Below are 14,133 nucleotides of genomic sequence, written 5' to 3' on the forward strand. Positions count from 1 at the left end.
CGAAGCCATGACACAAGTAAATCAATCAAATAGAAAGAAGACTGTTTTCTTTAGCCTCGTCGCCACTTGTTATATTGCTAGAGAAGGCCGAAATGCACGCTATAAGCTCACGCAGGATGGCGTGAGGTCTGCAACAGGATACGGAATGAATGCTATAAAGAAAAGTATGTAGCTGCTGGAATACTTAACTTTAATCCATCATTTGTATACATCGTTCTTGATGAGACATGCTTCATACGATAACTATCAATTGCTATGGCGCCTTGCTAGGTCGTAGCCATTGACTTAGCTGAAGGCTATTCTAACTATCTTCTCTGCAAATAAACGAGGCTTCATCAGTGTTGCATCGCTAGCTAAGTCGTCCGTACAACTGGGGCGAGTCTAGTAAGTCTCTCGAGACCTGCCGTGTGGTGGCGCTCGGTCTGCTATCACTGACAGTGGCGACACGCGGGTCCGACATGTACTAATGGACCGCGGCCGATTTAAAGCTATCACCTAGCAAGTGTGGTGTCTGGCGGTGACACCACAGAAGCTTATGTGTTAAAATTCCTGGAATCTCTGAATACCTTCTCCCAATTAAGATTCACTTAAACAAGGCTATGACTTGCTAAAATCATGCCCTGAAATGAGATCCATTCTGTCTGAGATTTGGCCCGCCACACCTAGAATAGCTTTTGGCCATCCTCCTAATCTCCGCAGTCTCATGCCACTTTCCTTGATGTTGGTCTTGTCCTTATCAAAGTCCAGCTACACACTGCTGCCCACATTAGACGTACTAACAAACAGCAGTACTTAAATTTTGACAGTTGCCATCCTTTCCATGTCATACAATTCCCTCCCATACAGCCTTAGCATTTGAGGCAAACATATTTGTTTGGATGCAGACTCTTTACAGCAATACACCACTGTTCTCACTGAAGTTCCATTGGATGTAATTACCCAACCAGCCTAGGTCAAAAGCAGATTTCTGGGGCCATCACATCCAATCCTGGTGCTGCTAATTCCTCCAAAAAACAACTTCGGAGCATACTACTGGTCACCCAGTAATACACTGGTCTAGAATATATTAATCAGCTACTTTGATAAGGCCATGACTTCCTAAAATCATGCCCTAAAATGAGATCCATTCAGTCTGAGATTTTGCCCACCGCACCTAGAATAGCTTTTGCCACCCTATACAAAATGCGAGGGTAAAATTTGAACTTACCTATATGATATAGAAAATTTATGACATTACCATGCAATCCAGTATGTAACAAAATATGAGCCGTTGACTATTTCCATTATACTGTGTAGCTATAGATATGATCTGAAGACAGGCAACAGTGCCTGAAACCAATAATCTTGAAGCAGACAACAGCCTTGCCATGTTAGTAACACTGGTTGCCACCCAAGCACTAAAGTTAGTGACATTGGGCCCAGTTAGGACTTGGATGGGCGACCTCCCTAGGAAAACCAGGTGCCGTTTGTTTTTTAAGGACATGCAAGTCACCGAAGTGGCATCCAGTAGAAAACTTTACACCAGGCTATTGTGCCACATTACCTTTTTTTATATCTTGAAGTAATAAACAGCAATCAACAACTTGCAATAAAGTTTATTTTTGAGAAATAAGGATTGCAGGTCACATACTTCACTTCAGCCATATCTGGATAAACTATCCAATCCAAGCATTTTATTGGGAGGCCTTTCTTTTCTTATTGTGACCAATGTCAAATTTTTGGAATGATATTTGTCATGCATTATGTAGTCTAATCGTACATCTCACATTATCAATAAAAAATTGAAACAGCTGTAACACTATGAGTTCTGTTGTTGGAACTTCATCGAGTGTGGACCTTTACATTCTTTGGATTATGTATTAGGACCTTGTTCACTCAGTCATACGACATGTCATATATCACAATGCCACCAAATGTGCACTTCAGAAAGCTGACTCATTATAATTCTGATGTTTGTGGCTGTGCTTTCATGCATTGCAATTGACTCTGATAAATGTCTTACTAGTAGAAACTGCTGGAACTTAATTAAGTGTTCAACATCAACACTTACTGGACAAAAATATTTTTCACAAAATCCAGCAGACTAATAGGCAATTAATCAGCCTCTCACAGAAAATGAGAGACAATCTACAATTCAGAAGCTCCACATTGAAAATGTGGAATCCTTGTCCTCTGGTAGGAACAACGCTGGACCCAGTGAGTGCCATAGACCATTGGATTCATTCAGATAGTCACATAATCTCATCTGGTCTACCATTCAGTTTGAAAATCTCAGTGATCACCATTTCAGCTTTAATGAAAATGGTTTCAACACAGTTAACTCAAGATTCAGTGCTTAATCTCTATTGACTACTTTTCATTCAAATGTTTATTAAGTCTCTTGACATCAGAACACTTCAGCAGAGTGCTGTGCATTTTTCCCCAGGCAGAAGTGTTTGCAGACAAGTTCAACTGCCCTCACATTGTTTTATTTTTACTGTGCAACTGATAGTAGTATGAGAAGCTCTCAGATCTGAGCATAATTTTGGATTCTGGAATATATCTATGGTATTAGACTCAAAATGTGTGTTACAAAGCACTGAGAACCCAAAATGAAACAATAAAAAGAAATTCCAAATTTGGGAAATGTTACAGAAAATGGTACAGGAGATGGTGAAAAACAAAAGGAGAGCTATGTGACTCTGTGAGGGGAAGTCAAAAAAATAAAGGGACTTTCAAGAAAAGGAATATTTATTCTAATCATAGAACACTGAAACATACATTACTTTTCTACATAAACTCCCTGTGCTAAAGCGCACTTTGTCGAACATTTCACAAGTTTTTTGATTCCATTGGAAAAAAGGCTTTTTGGTTGTGGCTGTAACCAATCTTGCACCACATTCATGACTTCTGCATTGGTTGCAAATCTTCTTCCCTTTAGTGCTTCCTTCAAAGATCCAAACATACGGAACTCACTTGGTGCCAGGTCTAGACTGTATGGTAAGTGTTCCAGCAATTTGAATCCCAAATCATTTATTGTCTGTCTATTTCGCAGAATGTGGCCAAACATTACCTTGCTGCTGGATGACAGCTTTTCTTTCTGTGATGTTCGTATCTGATTGCAGGTTTCAGTTTATTTCACAACACATCACAGTATTCCTCACTGTTCACAGTTTCACCTCTAGGAGTGAAATGAATGGCTGGCACACCTTCCCTGTCCCAAAATAGTGTTTGTATAATCTTACCAGCTGATGGTTGATGTTTAAATTTCTTAACTTCTGGTGATGATGGAGATTCCAAATCATGCTCTCAGCCTTACTTTCTGATTTGAGAGTATACACCTATGTTTTGTCTACAGTAATGATTTGCTATAAAAATCTATTTCCTTCATGACGATGATAGGCCAGTTGTTTACGAGAGTTGCCCATCCTTTGCACCTTATGTTGTGCAGCTGATTTTTTTTCAGTACCCACATTGCACACTTTCTAAAAACGTAGTCTGTCATGTAAGATGGAATACTCTGAACAATGACTGATATGTGATTTCATCCATGGTGATTTGTCTGTTTTCCATCACCATACCCTCAATGACTTCAGAATTGTCCTCAGTTGTTGACATTGATGTCCTATCGAATCTTTCCTTGTCACATAGTTAAGTTCTTCCCTGTTTGAAGCACTGTATCCATTTGTAGATCCTACGTCATGATAAACAGCTGTCACCATACTGCACTTGCATTCAATGAATAATTTCTGCAGGTTTAAGACCTTATGGAAACAAAAAGTGAATCAGTGTCCTCATTTCCTCTTTGGTGCAGATCAACAATGGAGCTGCCGTGTTTCACAGTCTGCTACAATACAGTGATTAACACAGGAATAAGAATGGCTAGTTGTATAGAATTGTCACAAATGACATTACTTCAGTCCTGAGTATTAGCAGTGTTACCAAGCCCTTTGGTGAGGAATTGCAAAAGTCTCTACTTTTTAAGTTCCCCTCATACCTCTATCAGTCCTTGATGTTCTTTTTGTTATAGTAACAAAGTGGACCTGTTTATGGAGGAGGCTAATACCTTTGACCCAGTAATGGACATCACTCTACCACTGTTTGATTTCTAAACTATTTCATGAAGATATCTAATTATTTGAAGCCTAGTCTTCTACATCTACATAAATATTCCATAAGCCACCATAGGGTGCATGGTGTAGGGTGCCCTGTACCACCACAAGTTCTTTCCTTACCTGTTCCACACACATATGGAGGGAACAATGACTGTCTACATGCCTCCTTATGAACCCCAATTTCTCTGATTGTATCTTTGTGATCCTTACACAAAATGTACATTGATGTCAGTAGAATCATTATGCAGTCAGTTTCAAATGCTAGTTCTCTAAATTTTCTCAATAGTGTTCCCCAAAAAGAATAGTGCCTTCCCTTCAGGAATTCCCATTTGAGTTCCTGAACCATCTCCATAATACTTGTGTGTTGTTCAGACCTACTGGTAATAAATCTAGCAGTCCGCCTCTGTATTGCTTTGATATTCTTTAATCCTACCTGATGCAAGCCCCAAACTCTCAAGAAATCTCAAGAATGGGTCGCACTAGCTTCCTATATGTCATCTTCTGTACAGATGAACCACACTTTCCTGAAATTCTTCAAATAAACCAAATTCAACCATTCACCTTCCCTGCTACAGTTCTTACATGGTCATTCCATTACATATCCCTTTGCAATGTCACACCTAAATATTTGATCAGTGTGACTGTGTCAAGCAGCACACTACTAATGCTGTATTCAACCATTATGGGTTTGTGTTCCCTACTGATCTGCATTAATGTACATTTTTCTTAGATACCATTCATCACACCAACTAGAAATTTTGTCTAAGTCATCTTGTATCCTCCTACAGTTAACTCAATGATGACACCTTCTCATACACCAAAGCATCACCAGCAAACAGCCACAAGTTGCTGCTCATCCTGGCCACCAGATCAGTTATGTATTTTTAAAATAATAGCCGTTGTACCACGATTCCCTGAGGCACTTCTGACGATATCTGTGTCTTTTATGAACATTCATGATCAAGGACAACATACTGGGTTCTTTTACTTAAGAAGTCTTTCAGCCATTCACATATCTTGAAAGCTATTCTGTGTGCTTGTGCCATTCTTAATAGTCTGCAGTGGGCCACCATGTCAATTGATTTTTGGAAATTCAGGAATGTGGAATGTGCCTGGTGCCCTTCACCCATAGCTCACAGGATATCTTGTGAGAATAGGGCATGTGGAGTATGAACATTTTTTAATAAAATTTGGTATACTATCAGAGATTACATTACCATTCTAATCTCTTTGTGTATGTCTTCAAACTCTGTTGTTTCCCATTTTTACTCTCTTCATGATACAGTTGGTGTCATGTTAAGATTTTTTAGCTCTTGAGTCATGTGCCTGTGTGAGTTCTGTTAAATATTCTCAAATCTTTGTGCAGATTCATTCTTTTGTGATATTTGTGTACATATGTTTTTATACTGGTACCAAATTGGTGGTGGTGTGGTTTAATAAATTAAAGCCAGGTAATAATAGTTTTTTAAAAAACATCTTTCCCACCCATGCTGTGTTTACATGCTGTCAAGAATTTAAGTGAGTTTCATACAGCATACTTTAAATAATCTCATTCTCTTTATAATCTTCCCCCTCTTTTTTACATTTGTAAAAATACCACATTCCAATGCATTTTCAGCCCCTCTCAATCTGATGCTGCCTCATTCACAGGCAGTTTTTCTGTTCTTAAATTGTTTTTGCAATATAACTATTATAATCACAAAAGGAACAATTACTTAACCATAAAAAGTTCTTGGTTTACTTGCCATGTCAAATTTGGATAAAATCCTGAGCTTTCGATGACTACCTCTGTCATGATGGAGGTAGTCATCGAAAGCTCAGGATTTTATCCAAATTTGACGCAGCAAGTAAACTGAGAACTTTTTATGCAAGGAGTACATTGCGAAAGGTTTCGTAGTCAAATTACTTAACCAGTTAGACATTTTTGTCCTTTTTCTGTTCTTTTAAAACTAATAAACACAAGCTTATATTTTCATTTCTGTGAAGTGTTAAATTTCATTAATCTGAAGGGATGGAAAACAACTAGTTGTTTATGATTACAGAGCTCTGAGCCTATGGTGCTGTCAGGACCTAACATGGGAGGCAAATCTTGTTATGTTCGCCAGGTTGCACTGTTAGTCATTATGGCACACACCGGCTCATTTATACCAGCTGAGTATGCCACTATCAGCATTCTTGATGCCGTTTATGTATGGTAAGCATAAATTATCTGTTTATTATTGTACTAGTTGCCTTTATAAATTCCATATTATGAATAGTTTTAAAGCTGACAATATCCACTGTTTTTTTAAATTGGGGAAAAACAAAGCAGTCAAGTTGATTTATCTTTGCATAGCAAACAACTGTATATTTGAGAGTTGGAGAGTAGGACAGGAACTGATGGTATGTGTAAGAGAAGAGAACCTGGATTAATCAGCTAGGTCAAATGTAACTGATAAATCAGTTACCAGATGAGATGCAAAGAGGGACCGTTGGCCAGTTGGAGACAAGACCAGATGATTTGTCCTTCTGTTGTTCGTTGACTTTGGAACTGTTTTTTAATATCAGACTTGCCACCTAGATAATTCAATTACAGCTACTCATGAGAAATATTCTTTTGATACATAAGATCTGGTTCAGTTAACAAAATGACAGAAAACAATTTTTAATTTTATGGAAAGCCAGAATTCAGTACCATCCATCAAACATTCATGGAAAATATGCCATCAAATAAGGCAGTGCCATGTATAACATATTTAGGTCTTCACACATACTTCTCTAGCTGTTTATGTGAAACTGTGGTTCTTATATACATCCTTGCCTGGTGCAGCAAATGATGATTTCATCTTACAAAATTGCACCACTTAACAATATGGGGCTCATCTCATAGATAAATGTCTTCAACAGCTTATAATTATAATGCAACTAACACACAGCAATACACACACACACACACACACACACACACACACACACAACATGTCTCTGGTACTATCTGTAAGTGGTCTTCTATTTGAAATGGTCCACAGACTGATGCCTGACAAAAAAGAAAATCACAAGAAGAATTGCATTTTTTTCATATGGGACTCGTGGAACCTTTATTAACTCTTTGCACTCCATAATGCAGAATCTCTGTGCACTCTTATTTAAATCACTGCTGCCTGGGTAGCAAGCACACCTCAGAGATTTGCAGAGTCTCTTTGTGGAAACAAAGAGGCCACTGACCAACACTAATACATAGATTCACACCTGTCACATTCCATTGTTGTTGTTTTTTTTATGAAAACATGGCACAATCCTTATGCTTATTCCCAGGAAACTTGTTGATAATGTGCAACTTTCCATTTCAGTGTTCCTCATCATCAGAAGTTGAATGTAGCCCACATTTTCGTACTCGTCTTCTTTCTTCACCAAGTCTCTAATAACACTTTTACAGAGAGCTTTGTGAGTTGATGTCATCAAGTTGTAAGTTTCTCACAGTGGTTCCCATATAGTAATAGCTATGTACAAGACCTACCTCCAAGAACCAGAAGCACAGTTTTCACCACCACTTGCGACTCTTCATTACTGAACTGTAACGAAATAAAATGCTCAGATCAATCAATTCCACCAATCTTCAAATCATAACCAGTAATCACATGTGGTTTCATTATTTATTCCCTTTCCTTTCTGGTTCTCCTTTCTACAAGTGGCAGAGTTATTTGCTTTTGTAGAAAGCATCAGAACAGTTCATTTCTCCTGCCATCCTACAACCATAATTTTGTTATTGCAGAGGGATTTTATTTCATACTTCTTTAGATTCAGAACTTCTTTCTTGATTGCAGCCGTGTACAAGTGGTCAGTGTACAAATGATATCCTGATTGCCCTGTAATATCTCTGATATTAGCCAGCAATTGAAGAACTATTCCCTGAGAAAAATTCAAGTCTGGATAAATCAATAACTCTGTAGTTATAGAACCAAAATAGGATGTCAAACTACAGATATAACCACGTGATGAATCTGAAATTACATAAATTCTCTGTCCCCAGTTTTATGGTTTTTGAAAATTATTCATTTTGAAAAACACCTGACCCTTGAACAACACTATACATTCATCAGCAACTAAATGCTTATATGGTCTATAAATTTTGAAAAACTTGTCAGACAAGTAATCCAACACAATTTTCAGTTTACTCAGATGTGACTGACCCCGAGTTTTGACATGTGTTGCACTTTCTGGATTAGAAACATGAAGTGTCCTAAAAAATTTCCATAAGTCATTTGCAACTAAAGCAATCTGAAACAAAAGTAGATGATTGTAAGCATTCTCTTAGACATTTTTGCACTTTTGTGTTGCCGCATCCAATAGCACACCATGGGAGCATTTCATTTCTTCTATGGTACTATATCTCCAGTCCCACCATGCAGAAAGTTGTGGAAATGGTATCATTTTCCACATTTTTACTGTAGCAGACTTTTTGATTTGTGTGCTGTCTGTTGGAATAAGTTGTCTGTAAAAATTAACTGAAAGAAACCAACTGATGGTGATGGAACATTACTAGTTTAGGTGATAAAACAACACTTTGAAACATCAAAAGGAAAAGCTGTGAGTTCAGAGTCATTTTCACTCTGTATTCGCCATGAATCTTGTGCTGAATAAAAAAACGTGAACATTTTCACTGTTTTCCTCATCATTTTACTTGTAAGTTTACAAATGAATCAGTGCATCATCAAAATTATAGTCCCTTCATTTTCACTTAGAGATTAGTCTAAAAGCTGTACAATCTCTTCCTCAGAAAGGAGCATACATGAACTAGTCACCTCGCACCTACTAATTTGAATGTAATAATTACAACATTTCCCCCAACACTGCTGCTACAGTTTGATGCCAAGTTAACCAGGTTTACCTAGATGGTAGAACTATCCAGAATTGGTACCTAGTAGAGTCAGATTCAAGAATGGAGCATCTGAGAGCTGCAAGAAATGTGGAATTGAGCTTGACATGAGAATGGAAGACAAAATTTGCTGTGTCAAGCACCATTCACTGTTGGAGTGGAAAGGGTTAACATCAGAGCACTCTCTGTCTATATTGATTATACTTGAGCTATACCAAACTGACATGTTCATTTTGTACATTTCAAGTATGATCCAAGTTTCAAAATGAATCTTTGTGTGTTTGTATCCATAAGTTTAATAGCACATTGTCATGTGTGCTAAACTTAAGGTAAGTTTAATAACATGCGACACATATGACACTTTTTAAATTATATTTTGTGATCTTCCCCAATTTTTGGAAACCACTGTGTTATAGGAAAATGAGAAATAAATCACTAACTATTTTAAATGATGCAACTTGATTGTTTTTATGGGTAGAACTAACATGAAACTTAGGGCTCATGCTGTGTTATGTATCCCACATAACAATATAATTATTAATCATAATTTAAAATTAGTATATAAGTTTTTCAATACACCTAAATGAAAAGCAATGATCTCTGAGGTTAAAAATGTGTAATTATTTAGGTGATAAATGAAACAAAGTAGTCTGTACATTAGTCAAAGGCAATACAACAGACACCATGACATAAAAAGGTGTGTGGGGATCTATTTTGTTCTCCCTCTTAGCAGGTAACAGCATTCATAGTCATGTTGGGGATTCCTCAAGGGGGCCAATCGTGTGAGGTAGGGGGAGACATGAAGTCAGAACATAACTGTAGGGTATTGGGCAGGACATGTAGAATGTTCTAGAAATATCATCATTAGATAGGCTTCTGATTTCCAGAAAGTGTAAGCTCCAAGAAATACAGGAAAATGACCATCAGCCAAGAGGCATCCAATTGTCCATTGAAGTTGAGTAGGAATTGGAGAAAATTGTGTGGTACAAAATAATAGTTCTAATTGAGAAATAAAGTCAAAAGAAATTCTGTGAGAAGTTCATGTTGAAGTTTAAAAATTAGCAGGGGTATTTGTAATACTAAAAAATGAATCAGTTGTAATATATGTAATGATGAAATGTGTCACAACAGCTGGTTTGAAGTAACAAATAGGAATGACACTTGCAAATGGTGTAGGAACTCTTGACTGGTGGAGAGTGGAGAGAGAAGATTGGTGTGTGGATGACACAGTTAGTGTCTTCAGCAAGTACCCTGTGTAGCTGCACAAGGTGCAAAATACGAGAAGCCTGTTAGAATTCAGATATCTTTAACAAATTTAGTTTGTGCCAATGTAAACTTTAAATAGTGAACAATTTCAGGTAGAGGCTGATCTGTTTGATCTGCTCATAGAAGAGTTTGCTTCTCTCAAGACCAAATAAGCACACCTATGCTATGCACTTCACTTTTGTCATTTCTGTTGTGTTGGCTACAGTGGGAGTCAGCACTGACACTAACAAACGAGGAGAGTAGTTGCAATGGCTGGTGACAGGTATCCAAAATGATCTTTACATATCACATGCTGATTAATTTAACACTTTATATATTTCTAAAAAGAAGAGAACCGAAACTTAACTTGCTTCCTCTGGCGTACATGCAAGTAATTTTCACTATTGCTACTCCCAGAACACAGGCTAAGTCTCATCTCGATATTACTCAGTACTGATACTCTCAGAGTCTGTGACCGAACTGGGTTGACCAGCGATGGGCAGCTGGTTAAATCAGTGTTGACTGGGGGCACTGAACTCTGTGTTCCTGGAGGTGTTGCACTGCCCACTCTTTCCATTGGCAGGTTGGTCATCACTTTCTTGATGCCATTTTGTGGCACTGTGCTGGTTGGTGTGCAGTCAGTGCTGTAGGGCTGCACAATTTCCATTTCTGGATATCAGTACACTGATGGAAAAAAAAAACTGCAACACCAAGAAGGAGTTGTGTGACATAAATGAAAGTTGGTAGGTTTGTTTCTACAGCTGAAAGATGATGTCTATTAAAATTTCTTGTTAGTCACAGAAGAGTAGCACTAATAATACCACTATCAGGATTCAAACTGGGTTTGCTTTAATTACATGTTGTAGTGGTTGTGAGCATCAGTTATCTTTGAGACTGATGTGGTGAGTCGATGTTAGTCAAAAATCCATTTAAGTTGTCAAAGACGCCATTATCGATGACCCTCTAAGTTTGAATGAGGTTCTGTCATAGGGATACAAGAAGCCACTGCTGGCAGCGCTGTGCATTAGAACGTACAGTTGCAAGAAGACCGGGCTTAGGATTGCCACGTGGCAAAACTCAGAGAGAAGACCAGTGTGTTCGACATATGGCTCTTGCACGTTCTACTGCATCTGCAGCAGCAGTTGGCACCACATTGACCTGACGAACTGTTACAATTGGTTACTTCAAGGACAGCACTGAGCCAGACACCCTGTAGTGTGCTGTCCACTGATCCCAAACTACTGTCATTTGTGACTTCAGTGGCATCAAGCAAGAGCTCGTTGGAGGGCAGGGCAGAGATCTGTTGTGCTTCCTGATGAAAACTGGTTCTGCCTTGGTGCCAGTGATGGTTGTGCGTCGGTTGGGAGGAGGCCAATTGAGGGCTTGCAACCGACCTGTCTATGTGCTAGACACACTGGACCTGGAGCTGGAGTTGTGGTCTGGGTTGCAATGTCATATGACAGCAGGAGCACTCTTGTCATCATCCCATGTACCCTGACTGCACATTTGTACGTCAGTTTGGTGATCTGACTTGTTGTGCTGCTGTTCATGAACAGTATTCCTGGGGAGTTTCCCAACAGAATAGTGCTCGCCCATGTACCATTGCCAAAATGCTCTACAGAGTGTCTGTAATGGTTCGGGAGGGGAATAATGTGAATTGTTCAGAGCTGATGTAGTTGTACTAATGCATGTTTAGCCGCACCGGAAATTGTAAGTCCATAAATGCACACAGGTATGGATGCGTGCATGTTAAGAAACATTGTGGCAGTTCTGGAACAGTGGCTGGAAATTAATTTCTTTGAGTTTTGGTGTAGGCTTGATATTTACAGTGTACAACAATGACAATGTGGGTGCATCGGCTATTCTCTCTTCGTGTTGACTTCTTCTCCAAAAATGTCCATTTAAAAATGCAAGTTCTCATCACATCAGGATGTGGAGATTAGGACATAGCTCAGTAGGAGAATGAAAACATGACTTCCACATATTATAACTTTTAGTTACATTAATATTGGGAGAGTGCAAGTATATACAGCTTTGTCATACCAGCTGAAAAGACCAACACCCACAGAGATTGATCAAAATATAATTGAGGTGCATAAAAAAATTGATAGTATAGCTTTCAGTTTTCTGCCAACTTACTCAGATATAATCATACCTCCCTGCAATATCTTTGTTGTATGGGGATGGCATGAATAAGAATCATTACAAATATTTATTTATATGTGTAGGCCATTTGAAGAACCTACACATGTTGACATGTTGCCTTGGCCAGTTCCATCACCAGATCTGGCTGCAATAAAGCACATATACAATGTCATTGGATGACAACTCCAGCATCATCCACAGACAGCATTAACATCCCTGTATTGACAGACCATATGCAAAAGGCATGGGACTCTATCCCACAAACTGACATCCAGCACCTGCACAACACAATGCATGCATATTTGCATACTTGCATTGAACATTCTAGCGGTTACACTGGTTTCTAAGGTAACATTTCACATTGCAAATGTGAACCTCACGCCTACATTAACCTGTGATCTTGCAATGGTAATCACTTAAGTATGTTATCTAGACATTTGTATTCCTGAAATTTCATTACTCTACGTTAATTATTCTTTGGTCTTGCAGTTTTTTTCCGCCAGTTTATTTATATTGTTAATGACCATGTGGATGCGGTACAATGCAGCTTGTGAATGTGTAATATTATTTTAACTTTGTTAAGTGAAATATCTAAAGCAGAGACAGTATTTTGAATCTAGTATGTTTTTGCTTAGAGACTTGCATATGAGTGTATTTGAATGAGTTAATTTTGATGCTCATGGCTGTAAAATTAATATGTTCCAGGGATTCCGTAACATCGGATATAACTTGTAAGGTGGTGTGCTCTGACTTAATGGTTCTCTCTGGTAGCCCTTTACAATATAATGCCAAGTGCTAACTATGTTGAATTTGTGATACAGCTCAGGCAAGAGTAGTAGAAACCACCACATCTCTGTAATAAATTGTCTTTATGCCATTTTTGGTACTGTACCATGGCCTTCAGGAATGATGGATCTTGTTCAGGTACAATGTTATTTTTGCAGTGATTACTAGGATATCATTGGTGTGGTAAAATTCCTCCAATGGATTTTGCAAAATACAGTTTACATGTTTGTGTCCATTTTTGTGTATTACTAGGATATTGTATACTGAAGCTTCTGTGCCCATCTTACCAAATATCCTGGTGGATCTTTTGGGAAGATACACTCTGAAATGTAGTACCAAATTCAAAGCAAGAAAAATATACAAGCACAAGGAAATACTATCTGCAAACAATGTTGCTAAGCTCAGACATAGTTTAAGTCTGGAACCTAGGGAATCGGCTACTCTGAGGTGACAAAACTCAAGGGATATCTTCTATCATATTGGACCTCCTTTAGCCTGGCATAGTGCAGCAACTTCACATGGCATGGACTCAACAAGTGATTGGAAGTTCCCTGCAGAAATATTGAACCATGCTGTTTCTTTAAACATCCATAATTGTGAAAGTGTTGCCAGTGCAGGATTTCGTGCATGAAGTGACCTCTCGAATATGCCCCATAAATGTTTGATGGGATTCATATTGGGTGATCTGGGTGGTCATATCATTTTTTAAAATTGTCCATGATGTTCTTCAAACCAGTCACAAACGATTATGGCCAAGTGACATGGTGCATTGTCATCTGTAAAAATACAGTAGTTATATGGGAACATGAAGTCCATGAATGGCTGCAATTGGTCTCCAAGTAGCTGAACATAACCATTTCCATTCAGTGAACCAGTCCATTGCATGTAAACACACCCCTCACCATTATGGAGCCACCACCAGCTTGCACTGTGCCTTGTTGACAACCTGGGTCTGCAGCTTTGTTAGGTCTCCACCACACTTGAACACTACCATTGGCTCTTGTGAAC

The 14,133-nt window shown here is 38.5% G+C and overlaps 1 protein-coding gene across 2 annotated transcripts in view; it reads left to right on the forward strand.

Moving 5' to 3' along the window:
• LOC124607449 (DNA mismatch repair protein Msh3-like) overlaps positions 1 to 14,133 on the forward strand; it is a 365,016-nt gene that overhangs the window by 246,732 nt on the left and 104,151 nt on the right. For both annotated transcript variants that reach the window (XR_006978833.1, XM_047139784.1), the window contains exon 15: positions 6,137 to 6,288. Coding sequence is in view for 1 of the 2 variants with exons in the window: in XM_047139784.1 (XP_046995740.1) it covers positions 6,137 to 6,288 (152 nt within the window). In the remaining variant the exon portion in view is untranslated. The remainder of the gene's footprint in view (positions 1 to 6,136; positions 6,289 to 14,133) is intronic.

Source organism: Schistocerca americana, chromosome 3 (assembly GCF_021461395.2).
Source record: "Schistocerca americana isolate TAMUIC-IGC-003095 chromosome 3, iqSchAmer2.1, whole genome shotgun sequence".
NCBI classification, from domain to species: domain Eukaryota; kingdom Metazoa; phylum Arthropoda; class Insecta; order Orthoptera; family Acrididae; genus Schistocerca; species Schistocerca americana.